Source organism: Hemitrygon akajei, chromosome 3 (genome assembly GCF_048418815.1).
Source record: "Hemitrygon akajei chromosome 3, sHemAka1.3, whole genome shotgun sequence".
Classification (NCBI taxonomy): domain Eukaryota; kingdom Metazoa; phylum Chordata; class Chondrichthyes; order Myliobatiformes; family Dasyatidae; genus Hemitrygon; species Hemitrygon akajei.
In genome coordinates this window covers 194313410-194326454 of record NC_133126.1, presented here as the reverse complement: position 1 = coordinate 194326454, position 13045 = coordinate 194313410, and the positions used below count along the sequence as shown (strand labels likewise).

At 44.0% G+C, this 13045-nt stretch overlaps 1 protein-coding gene and 1 long non-coding RNA gene across 5 annotated transcripts in view; one reads left to right on the top strand and one right to left on the bottom strand.

Moving 5' to 3' along the window:
• Positions 1-5601, bottom strand: part of LOC140725770 (uncharacterized) — a 106291-nt gene extending 100690 nt beyond the window's left edge. Inside the window, exon 1 of the long non-coding RNA XR_012098459.1 lies at positions 5463-5601. This is a non-coding gene — a long non-coding RNA (uncharacterized lncRNA). The remainder of the gene's footprint in view (positions 1-5462) is intronic.
• The window catches only part of skila (SKI-like proto-oncogene a), a 95398-nt gene continuing 87755 nt past the window's right edge, over positions 5403-13045 (top strand). For all 4 annotated transcript variants that reach the window (XM_073041651.1, XM_073041652.1, XM_073041653.1 and 1 more), the window contains exon 1: positions 5403-7475. In XM_073041651.1, coding sequence (XP_072897752.1) covers positions 6363-7475 — 1113 coding nt within the window. In that variant the 5' untranslated portion in view covers positions 5403-6362. The remainder of the gene's footprint in view (positions 7476-13045) is intronic.

The following is a 13045-nucleotide window of genomic DNA, read 5'->3' as shown; positions in this document are numbered from 1 at the left end:
GGAACAAATGTGCCCTGTCTACACTGTTTTTGTACAGATCATTTCAGAAAGGTATTTCTACGTTATATTGACTACCCTGTCATACATAATATTTATTATAAATTACTATCATTGTAACGTAAAGACTTTTACTCCTCATGTACATGAAGGATGTAAGTAATAAAGTCAATTCAAATTCAATTCAGGACTGTCATTGGCATGTCATTGAACACTTTGAAATTAGATGAATCTCAAGGCTGTATAATGTAAGCATACTTTGATAATAAATGTACTTCGAATGAACTGCAGGGCAGTAGTGAGGACTTGGCCTTGAGCTGTGCAGTTGCCTGTTTGTAGCTGCTCAAGGGGAGGCATTGTAGTTGAGTGCTCCACCGGAGAGCCAGAGGTGGTATAACATGGCATCCATGTTGGACCCCAGTGTTAACTCAGCCAAAGACAAGCGTAATGTGTTCAAATGACTGCTGCAACATTCATGGAGTCATGGTGTGATTGTATTTTATTGCGGTCTTATATGTGCAATATTTGTCTTGTACGGTGCATGACTGTTGATACTGTGTTTTGTACCTTGGACCTGGAGTAATGTGTTTTGTTTGGGTATTCATGTAAGGATGAATGATAATTAAACTTGAACATTAACTTGAGTGATATCAGAAATACAAGTAGTGATAACCTGGCAGCAGCCATTGGGAGCAAGAGGATTCTTAGCTCAGGGTTTGGAGAATTGTTAATTAGCTTATTATCATCACATGTACTGAGATACAGTGAAAAGCTTTTGCTTGTGTGCCATCGAGACAGATCATTCCATTCACTGAGGTAGTAAAAAGGAAAGTAAAATACAGTACGATGTAGAATAAAGTGTTGTACTCACGCAGAAGTGCAATACAGGTCAAGATTAAAGATCTGTTTTATTTGTCACACGTATATCGCAACATAGACTGAAATGTGTCATTTGTGTCAATGACCAGCAGTCTGTGGATGTGCAGGGGACAGTCTGCAAGTGCCGCTATCAAAGCATGCCCACAACTCACTAATCCTAATCCGCATGTCTTTGGAACGTGGGAGGAAACGGGAACACCCAGAAGAAATCCATGCAGTCATGGGGAGAATGTAAAAACCAGCAATGGGTTTGAAACCAGATCACAGGCAGTGCAAAGCATTACACTAAGCACTGTGCTTATGTGCAGCACACAAGGTACAGGGGCCATGATGAGGTAGAACGAGAGGTCAAGAGTTTCTCTATCATACAAACAGTTCGTTCGATAATCATTCAAGAGAGAAGCAGTCTTGAGCCTGTTTAGGCTTAGGTATCTCGCCATAAGATCATAAGACGAAGTAACAGAATCAGGCCATTTGGCCCGAGTCTGTTCTGCCATTCCATCATGGCTGATTTATTATTCCTCTCAACCCCATTCTCCTGCCTTTTCCCTGTAACTTTTGACATCCTGACTAAAGAAGAAGCAATGAAACCTCTGCTTTAAATATATCCAATGACTTGGCTTCCACATCTGTCTGTGGCAATGAATTCCACAGATTCACCACCCTCTGGCTAAAGATATTCCTCCTCATCTCTGTTCTGAAGGAATATCCCATTATTCCAAGACTGTGCCCTTCGGTCCTAGACTGCCCCACAAATGGAAACTTCCTCTCTCCATATAGTAAGTCTTTCAATACTTGATAGGTTTCAATAAGATCCCCCTTCATTGTTTGAAGCTCCAGTGACTAGAGGCTCAGAGCCATCAAACGTTCCTCATACATTAACACTTTCATTTCTGGAATTATTCTTGTGAACCTCCTCTGGACTCTTTCCAATGCCAGTGCATCTTTTCTTAGATGAGGAGCCCTAAACTGCTCATGGTATTCTTAAAAAAACACGAAATACTGGCAGAACTCAGCAGGCCAGACAGCATCTATGGGAGGAGGTAATAACGACGTTTCGGGCTGAAACCCTTCATCAGGACTCCTAATGAAGGGTTTCAGCCCGAAACGTCGTTATTACCTCCTCCCATAGATGCTGTCTGGCCTGCTGAGTTCTGCCAGCATTTCGTGTTTTTTTATTTATTTCCAGCATCTGCAGATTCACTCGTGTTGCCATAGTATTCTTAAGTCCGGTCTGAACAATTCCTTATAAAGCCTCATCATTACATCTTTGCCTGATGAGAGGGGTGAAAAAGAGAAAATGACCTGGGTGGGAGGGGTCCTTGATTATGTTGGCTGCTTTCTGAAGGCAGTGGGAAGTGTACAGGGAGTCAGTGGGGGGAGGGGGGGGATGTGGGGAGGCTGCTTTTGGTGTTGGATTGGGCTGCATTCACAATTTTCTGTAATTTCTTGTGGTTGGGACAGAGCAGCTGCTGTACCAGATAGGACTCTGTACTGTCAATTGTAAAACTTGGACAGGGTTATCAGGGACATGGCCAATTCCTCTACAATGGTTAAGATCTGAGTCTGAAGCTGTAAATTGTTAAGTGTAAGTTGTTTCATTACACTAAGTAATGGATAGCAACAAAGAGCTATACGTATATACATACATAATGTCTTTGCCCCGGTCTGGTGAAAGAGTCAACAATAGAAGCAATGAGAAAGTACACACAAGGACCGATAAGCAACAATATGCACAAAAAGACAAACTATGCAAATACAAAACCAACAAATAAATACTGAAAATATGAATTGTAGAGTCCTTGAAAGTGAGTCCATAGGTTGTGTTCAGTGATCAGTTCAGTGTTGAGGTGAGTTAACTTGCCCATGCTAGTTCAGGAGCCTGATGGTTGAAGGGTAACTACTGTCCCTAAACCTAAAGACCATGATCAACTGACAAGAGTCTGTTGATCAAGAGTGGGTTGCTCACACCATCTATTAATCTGACACCAAAGTCCTGAAAGAAGCCACAGCACAGTAAGACATTTCCTTGGGTAATCGTCTGAGCAAATTCCATGAAACATCCTTGAAAATGAATGTAACATCTCTAGTGACAGATTGCTGGTCTCCGACCACTCAAAACAGAGAAGGAGCATCCAGTGTGTGACTTGTCTCTCTACAATGGGTGAATAGAAGGCATCGTGGAAGGAAGCCATAAGTTTGGCTCATCTAGCACCTCCTGACTCCCTGTAGGTGAGTGTTGAACAATCTCCTATTACACAGAACTGGATGTCAAAGTGAAATTTATTATCATATGTATAAATGCATGTACGTACAGGTACAATGAAAGCATTCTTGCAGCAGCATCACATAGCAGGAGATACATAACATCTGCAAGAAAACACATAGCTTAATCATGAATTATACAAAATTTTACAAGAAGAAACACAATTAGAACAAATTGACAAATTTCATTGTAGTGCAGTGGTCATAATGTGGTCTACCACATTATGAGGTAGTGATTAGGGATATGCAGGCTGATTCAAGAACCAAATAGTTGAAGGGATAGTTGTTTTTGAATCTGCTAGTGTGGGACTTCAGGCTTCCTTACCGCTTGCCTGAACAGAATCTGTGAGAAGATGGCATGGCCTGGATGGTGGGGATCATTGATGGATGATGGCTTCTTGAGGCACCACATCCTGTAGATGCTACTGATGATGGGGATGGATGCATGTGCCAGTGATGCATTGGGCTAAGTCCGTTACTCTCTGCAGCTTCTTATGTTCCTGTGCACTTGAATTGATGTTATACACTAGTCAGGCCACTCTCAATCGTATGACTGTAGAAACTTGTTAGGGATGTGGTGCCATGGCTTAACCTTCTAAGAAAGTAAAGACCATTGGTGCATTTGGTTGTATCTTTGTGCTGGGTTTAGGACAGGTCATTTGATATGTTCATGTCCGGTCAGTTAAAGCTGATGACCCACTCCACCTCCAATTTTGCAATGTAGACGAGATCACCCGTCCTCCCCCTCCTGAAGTCAACAATCAATTATTTAGTTTTGCTGACATCGGTTGGAGAGGTTGTTGTTATGGCACCACTCCACCAGTAGTGCAATTACTTGTGTTAAGTATAATGTTCTCCAAAGGGGGTTTTCCCCTAATGGAGAACACCTGTGCATGACTTCATTTAATGTGGGGATGGATGACGGGCAGCCACCACACAGTCCTTGACAGATTGGCATCAGGGTCCAGTGTCATGAAATGCAAGACAACTGGAGACAACTTCACCACTGCAGCCTTTCTAGATCTTCACTGCCATTGTGATGTGTCACCATCTAACACCATCGGTGGCCCTACCAGGAGTTAAACTCCAGACACATCACTCTTGGGATCTCCAGAAACTCACAAGCCTCTCGACCAGTATAAAGTTATGATACTCATTGAAGATGGAGAATACTGGGTAGGGATGTGCCTGTGAGGTATTGGGCAGAGTCCACAAATCTCTGTAGCTTCTTAAGTTTGTCTACATTTGAACTGATATACCCGTCCTTGAGGCAACCAGTCAGGATACTTTCAACCATATGCCTGTGGAATTTTGTTAAAGCATTCAGTGATAAGGGGTGCCCCCCTAACTTGGGTCCAGGCATGGCTGGGTCCAAGGCAGGTCACTTGATGTGCTAACAGCTAGGAATTTAAAGCAGCTGACCCTGTCTACCATCAATTCCCCAAAAGTAGACAGGCTCATATTTGCACTCCTTCCCCTTCCTGGTCAACAATTACTTCTTTAGTTTCATTGACATAATGCTGGAGGAACTTAGCAGACCAGACAGCATCTAGGAAAGGAAATGAAGAGTCGACGTTTTGGCCGAGACCTTTATAGATGCCGCCTGACTCGCTGAGTTCCTCCAGTATTTTGTGTCTGTTGCTCCAGGCTGCAGTCTCCCTGGTGTCTTTCGTTTCACTGACATAAGAGGAAGAGTTTGTTATTGAGGCACCAGTCAGCCAGCTGGGGACGAAGGTGCCCCTGAAGTATTGGGCAGAGTCTACTACTCTGTGCTGCTTCATATGTTCCTGTGCCAGACCACGACATAACCAGTCGGAGCAGTTTCAGCAGGAACTTCTGCAGGTTTTGAGGAATTGCCAAAGCTTTGCATGCAAACTGCGTACACCAAATCGATATTACATCATTGACAGCGATGAGGCCGGCGGGTTTGACCAGGGGAATTTACCCCGCCCTGTCTCGGAAACTTCCTCCTGCTGTGACAGGAAACTCCTCCAGACGAGCAGACGGTCCACCTTCCAATGGATCACGTGATCACAGGCGCCGCCGCAGGTCACGTGATCACGAGACACGGTCCCCGCCCCACCTCCCCCTCCAATCCGCGGCGCGTGTCTGCGTGCGACGTAGGCGTTTCAGGGTGGGCGAGCGCTGACGTCGGCACTTTCTGCGCGGCGGTGACGTCACGCCAGCGGTGTCAATGGCCGTGGCGGAGGGCAAGGTGCGAGCGTGTCGCTGAGGGGAGGGGATAGTGGTGGGGGGGGAGTTAGGGGTGGGAGGGGGTGGAGAAAAGGAGAAGATCCGGACCGATCTAAACCTCTACTCACCGTGACGATCTCAACAGCTCGCAGGCGGCGGCAGGGGAAAGGTTTCCAGAAAGGAGGGAGGCTCGACTGGTGACAGCCCCCACCCGGCGTCCAGCGACCCGAGGCCCGAGGCCCGGGACAGGCAGCAGGCTGTGTCGGTAGCTGCCTTGAAGAGGGGTCGCGTCTAGCTTGTCAGACGTCAATCAGCAGGGTTTTCCTCCTACCGCCGCCTCCACCTCCCCTCACCCACCTTCCCACCCCATCGCCTTCATCCTCCACTGGAAGTGGAAGGGGTTCCTATTGGGAATACAAACCGTCGGCAGAACGATCAGCATCTGGAAGGATTGTCCCGCCCCATCCACTGTCTGCCGTCATTGACCCGCAGCCGGAGCTGGTTTGGCTTGAAAGTCAGCCGTGTGAAGGGAGAGGATTGTTTGAATTCGGCCGTGGGACTGTTGGGCGCGCATTTGGCATATCCCACGTGAATTAGCGCTCCGGCTCCAAGTGCTTTCTGGTTGGAAGGCGTATTTCCTTCTGTCTGGCCACGGATCAAAATCAGTGCTGAGTAATTTATTAGAAAAGCAGGTCGCTTCGCCACCTGCTGAGCAGATCGTGTGTGTTGTGTGTGTGTGTGTCTGTCTGACTGTCTCTGTGTCTGGCTGGCTGTATGTGTGTGTGGTCTTTGTATCATTGGTGGGATTGGATTAATGCAACGCGGATATTTCAACGTGGGAGCAGTCAAATCTGATCCTTTGGCTGAAGTAACAGAGACTTTTGAGAAATTGTTCAATGATGTGTGACTACAATATGTTGAAACGCACGCAGAAGATCATTGTCTCCTGATTCTTACAGGAACGCGCCACTTTCATATTGTGTCTGGAAATCTAACAAGCACGCTGTCTGGCTGTTTTCCCAGTGAAGATGGCAAGTGCACAAGGAGCTTTGAGAGTGAGAGGTGGAATAACCTTGGGCGAAGTAATGGTGAAGAAGGAGCCTCTGTGTGATGCAGTAGGAGAGAGACGCAACGCAGGAAAGGCATTGGATGGTAGAATTACAAACGTGCCCAGAGCCCACGGGGTAAAGCAGGAATGCGGCCAAGCCCCAGGAGACGAGGAGACATCAGGTACAGATGCAATTATGTCCAAAGCATGCCTGCTGTCTGGAGTCCGTCCCTTGGATCTTAACCCAGCCCTGAAACACACCTTGGCACAGTTCCATCTAAGCAGTCAGAGTTCCCTTGGTGGGCCAGCAGCGTTCTCAGCCCGTTGTTCCCAAGAATGCATGTCGCCAGGAGTGCTTGTGCCCATGAGATCACCCCCTGCGTTGCCAGGCCCACTGCTTATACCCTCAGACAGTTCAACTGAACTCACACACACGTTACTTGAGGGAGAGTCTATCTCATGTTTCATGGTTGGTGGAGAGAAGAGGTTATGCTTGCCACAAGTCTTAAATTCAGTGCTTCGAGACTTCTCGCTACAACAGATCAATGCTGTATGTGATGAATTGTACATTTATTGTTCAAGGTGTACAGCAGAACAGCTACAGATTCTCAAGGTCCTGGGCATCTTGCCTTTTAACGCTCCATCCTGTGGACTTATAACCCAGACTGATGCTCAGAGGTTATGCAATGCCCTGGTTCACCCTGGTACCCTGCCCCCTGAAGCCAGCCGACTCCCCGGAAAAGCAGGCCTTTCCCAGTTGCAGAACGGGTCCAGTTTTGAGGTCGAGCATTGGTGTCTTGGGAAATGCCAAGGTTTATTTGTGCCACACCTTTACAACCACCCTGATGCCGCCTGTATTCAGTGTGTGGACTGTCACATGATGTTTTCCCCACAGAAGTTCGTGTTGCACTCGCACAGGTTACCGGATAAGAGAACCTGCCACTGGGGCTTTGATTCGGCCAAATGGCGCTGCTATGTGCAGCTGAGCCGTAAATATGTAGAAGCATCGGATGAAGCACTTTTTAAAAAGTATCTTGAAGAAATGAAAGGGCGATTCAACTTCAGTAGCCAGCGAAAAAGAATGCTTGCAAAGGTACGTTCAGAATTTAAATTCGAGGTAAACATGTCTGTGTATTTATGTAGTGCCTTCTCGCGTGTTCCCTATTAATGTAAAGCCAGTGAAATAATTTTGCATTGTAGTCACATTGGAGATATGTCAGCTAATTAAATAATCCCAGCAAACTCCCACAAAGCAGAGTAACACATAAAATGCTGGAGGAACTCAGTAGGTCGGGCAGCATCTATGGAAAGGAATGAAGAGTTGACGTTTTGAACTGAAACACTTCATCTGGACTGGATCTAGGCCCGAAATGTCAACTATTTATTCCTTTTCGTAGATACTGTCTGACCTGCTGAGTTCCTCCAGCATTTTATATGTGTTGCTCTGGATTTCCAGCATCTCTAGGCTCTTCTGTTGTTTCCATCAAGCAGAAATATGAAAATTTCTGCTGGATGAAAATATGAAATCACACACACAGCGATTCAGGAACAGCTTCTTCCCCTCTGCTGTCTGATTCCTAAATGGACATTGAACCCTTGAACACTACCTCACTTTTTAAAAAAAATATGGTATTTCTGTGTTTTGCATGATTTTTAATCCATTCAATATAAGTATACTGTATAAAGTATACTGAATAAGATTTACTTAATATTTTTTCTTCTATATTATGTATTGTATTGAACTGCTGCTACTAAGTTAACAGATTTCACGTCACATGCCAGTGATGATAAACCTGATTCTGAAAATGAGGTGGAAAGCTTTTTTAGTGATGTTCAGGCATTCCATTGAGCATTGACCTTTCACAGAGCATGTGGCATAGATAAGATGAGATTTATTTATCAATTATGTACATTGGAGCATACAGTGAAATCTGAGGATGTGCTGGGGACAACCCGCAAAAGTCACCCATTATTTACATTCAGTGTGTGAGCAAACAGGACTTTGGTTTACTATTTCTTTTGTCTACAGTATATTCTCTGCTGCAGTGGAGTATTAGCATGGATTTTTATTTATTTAGTGATACAACGTGGAACAGGCCCTTCTGGTCCAATGAGCTGTGCTACCCAGCATTCTACTTATTTAACCTTATCCTATTCACAGAACAATTTACAATGACCAGTTAACCTATTAACTGGTACATCTTTGGACTGTGGGAGGAAACTGGAGCTCCCAGAGGAAAACCACGAGAACACAGGGAAAATATATAAACTCCTTACAGCTGCTGTCAGAATTGAACTCCAAATTCTGATGCCATGAACTGTAACAGTGTCACACTAACTTCTACGCTACCATGATGCCCTTTCATGATCTAGGTTCTTGATTGGATGAACCCACGATAATCTGGCTAAGGGCATGAGTACACCTGACTGATCTGTAAGGGATACTTCATATAAATAAAGAGCTTCAGAGTCAATGTTTGTTGCTTAGTTAACACACTAAACATCTGGCCATGCTTCTCATCAGATCTTCTTAACTGGCCTTGCTTCCCAATTTCAAACGTAACAATGTTCAAAAGGTACCTAATTGCTTTACAATGATGTGAGGCTATGAATGTGCCACTTTACTAGGTACATCTGTACACCTGCTCATTTATGCAAATATCTAATTGGCCAATCATGTGGCAGCAACTCAAAGCATAAAAGCATGCAGACATGGTCAAGAGGTTCAGTTCTTGTTCACACCAAACATCAGAATGGGGAGGAAATGTGATCTAATTGACTTTGACCATGGAATGATTGTTGGTGCCAGTTGAGGTAATTTGAGTATCTCAGAAACAGGTGATCTGGTATTTTCATGCACAGTCTCCAGAGTTTATAGAGAATGGTGCGAAAAATGTTAAGTGAGCAGTAGTTCCGTGGGCAAAAATGTCTTGTTAATGAGAGGTCAGAGGAAATTGGCCAGATTGTTTCAAGCTGACAGGAAGGTGACAGTACCTCAGATAACCACATGTTACAACAGTGGTGTGTAGAAGAGCATTTCTGAACACAACATGTAAAACCTTCAAGTGAATGGGCTACATCAGCAGATCGCATGCATACATCCAGTGGCCACTTTATTAGGTACAGTTGGTAACTGGGTGCTGCAGTCGATTAGACCTTGACTTTTCATTTCTGGGACTCGTTCAAATCCAGTCCAAGATGACACTATTTAAATTTATCGGCTGACTAAATAATCCTATAAAAAAGTGCTTTGGACAATCTCAGCCATTTTCTTCAGAGTATCAGCCTCCTCCATAAAACTGTCACTGGTCTGCAGTCATACGACTACATGTGGAGAATGATAAACAGAGCATTGCACTCACTTGGAATTGCAGCTGCAGCTTATTAGGGAAAAGAGGAATATCTCCTAGCCATCTAAATTTCAGATCGAAGGTGATGTAAGAGTGCTTGATGTCGACAGTGGGTTCTGGAGAAAATGTCCATCCCCTGTTGCACAGATTCATTCTGAAAGAACCCTGAGAAGTGGTGGAAGAGGGGTTATTAAGTATTTGTTAGAAAAAAAAACGACTTGGTGTCTTGGGATAGCTAGATAGCTGATCCTTCGATGTCAGCTTTTCCTAACATTGTGAAGCAGAAGTCACGAAGCACTGATTTGTTTGCCCACTGTAAGCCTGGTTTAGCCAGGTTAGCTTTACCCCATTGATAATGTGCTATTGCACTTATTGAATATTCTAGTTTCCTATATTTAATGTGGCTAGATGTGTCCAGTGAATTATAGATTGGTCATTTTAATCTGGGTAAGAGGGAATGTAATTGATATGTGAAGAGAGAAGAACACTTGGAGATAAAGGTCTCTAGAGTTTTCAAAAGGGTAATTTTTGCTTTTCTTTTTTGATTGAGATCAGGTATTCCCAGTCTTTTTTTATGCCATGGACCTCTACCATTAACCAAGGATTCTGTGGGCCCCAGGTTGGGAACCTCTGACATATGACTGTGACGAAAATAGAAGGATATGGACATTGTGTAGGTAGAAGAGATAAGTTCAGTCAGCTATTTGATTACTAATTTAATTGGTTTGGCACCGCATTGTGGGCCAAAATGCCTGTATCTGTAGTGTACTGTTCAATGTTCAATTTTCTTGAGGTGGAAATGGAAGAGATGTGGACACAGAAACTTGCCTTCAATTCTCCATACCATTTACATTTTTGCCCATTGACATGAAGCCCCTTTTAACCAGGTGTCTCTAGAAACATGGCTGGTTAGTCCTTTGCTAACAAGCCAATGGACCTCCAGTGAGAAAACCACCTTTCTTGAACTCTGTGTACATCTAGGGTCGATATGACTTGGGTCCCACCAGACCCAGAGAGCCGGAAAATATTCTGAATGAATACTGTATAAATGCTGCCCACTTACAGTTACCCATCGACAAGAAATAACAGATCGTACACTGCTTACAATTGTAAAGAAAGTATATTCATAAATTTCAGCTTTATGAAGCAGTTATTCAGAAAAAGAAAAGAAAAAAAAGGGCCTATCATAATTAACCCAGTCCAGATGTGCTCATAAGTTGGAGCTCATCTTGAAGTTGTCCTTTACTCACCTGCTGGACCCACGATCTACGTGAAAGCACACACCACCTTCTGAATGTCGCTCAAAATTCACCTTGAACAAATGGGTTCCCTCATGGGAGTGTTGGTCCTTCCTCCTTGAAGCCATTCATCTGTATGAAATACCTTGTGTAATAGGGATGACATCCTCAGCCATCTCTCCTCCTGTCTTCTCCCAGCTCCCACCAAAAAGACCCGATCCACACCAGTGTGTGTCACCAAAACCTCTGAACCAAGTGCTCTCTAGAACCATCTTCCAATTCCACCATCCTGAATGGCTGACATAACATTCCTAAGTTACACAGCATGGCCCCTTATCTTTAGCTCAAAGCCAACCATACTAAAAGCAGAACAGACTGCTCTCACAGAACTGCTAAAATGAAATACCTACAGCTTAGCAGTTATGTGCACTAGTCCCATTAGCTGGCATTGGATCTGTTTCTTTCTATGCCTTGTGTCTGCCTAAATGTGTCTTAAACATAGAGAATGCATCTCACTCCACCATCTGAGAGGTACCACGCCGGTAACTTTTTCACACAGAGGGTAGTGAGCAGCTGGAATGAACTGTCAAAGGAAGTGGTCGAGGCTGGTACAACTGCAACATTTTGGAGGCATTTGGATAGGTGTGTGGTGGGGAAGGCCTTGGAAAGTTGTGGGCTGAATGTGGTCAACTGGGACCTGCAGGGAGGATGCTGTGGTCAGCATGGACTAATTGGGATTGTTTGTGTGTTTGTCACTATAACTATGATACCTCCACTGGTAGTGAGTTGCATGTATCAACCACATTGTGTGCAAAAAAAATCCCCTCAAATCCCCTATAAAATTCACTCCTTTCTCTTTTGTCTTTGGTACTCCTACAATGAGAAAAAGATTCTATCTACCCTATGTTTGCCTCATAATTTTATGTACCTCCATCAGGTCAACTCCCAGTCTCCTTTGCTTCGGGGGAAACAAACTCAGCCTTTTCAATCTCTCCTCACAACTAAAATTATCCAATGCAGACAATATCCTGGTGAACTTCCTCTGCCCTCTCTCCAGTGTTATCACAACCTACAGTGTGGCGGCCAGAACTGAACGCGTTACTCCAAGTGGGGCCTATACAGGGTTTCGTCAAGTTGCAATGTAATGATCCAGTTCTTGCAAACTAAGCCCTCACCTATGAAAGCAAGCATGCCATGTATTTTTTTTAACGACTGTCTACCTGTGTTTCCACTTTCAGGGGGCTGTGGACTTGAACTTCAGGATCTCTCTGTTGATCAACATTCATTAAGCCAGGGGTTCCCGACCTGGGGTCCATGGACCCCTTGATTAATAATAGCAATCCATGGCACAAAAAGGTTGGGAATCCCTGGTTTAAGCCCTACCAGTTACTCTATATGTTCTATCCTATTTGACTGCTGGAAATGCATTGACAGAAGTTAGACAGGTGTATTCAATAGATCAAGTTCAAGTTTATTTTCATTCAACCATATACATGTATACTGCCAAACGATACAAAGTTCTTCTGGACCAAGGCGCACAACAGAGTACATAAAACTCACTCACAGCATATAAAGTAATATTACCACAAATAAATTAACAAATATTAAAATATATTCTAGAAGATTGAAGTTTATCATAAGGTGCATTACAACACAAAGTAAAAGGTGAATAGTATAACGCTACTGGCGCTTCATACGTGATGAGACCTGGATGGTGGTAGGGTGTTCAGTAGTCTCACAGCCTGGGGGAAGAAGCTATTTCCCATCTTAACAGTAAATATCTTCAATACCAGACCATTGAATATGGTCAGAAAATATGGAGTCAGGAGGCAGGTGGCATCAGGATGTACCTCTCTAAATGAATTTTAAATGATCTAATAGTCCCTGCCTCAATAGCTTTCCTGTCAGCTTCTTCCATATGCCTACCAACCTCTGTGTGAAAAATGTTTCCCCTCTGTTCTCTTTAAAATCTTTCTCTTCTCAATTTAAAACTTTAGACTCCCCTACCCATGGGGGAAAAAAAATTGTGAACGTTTACTTTGTTTATCTCTAACTGTGAGTCGAAGGCCCAGTGT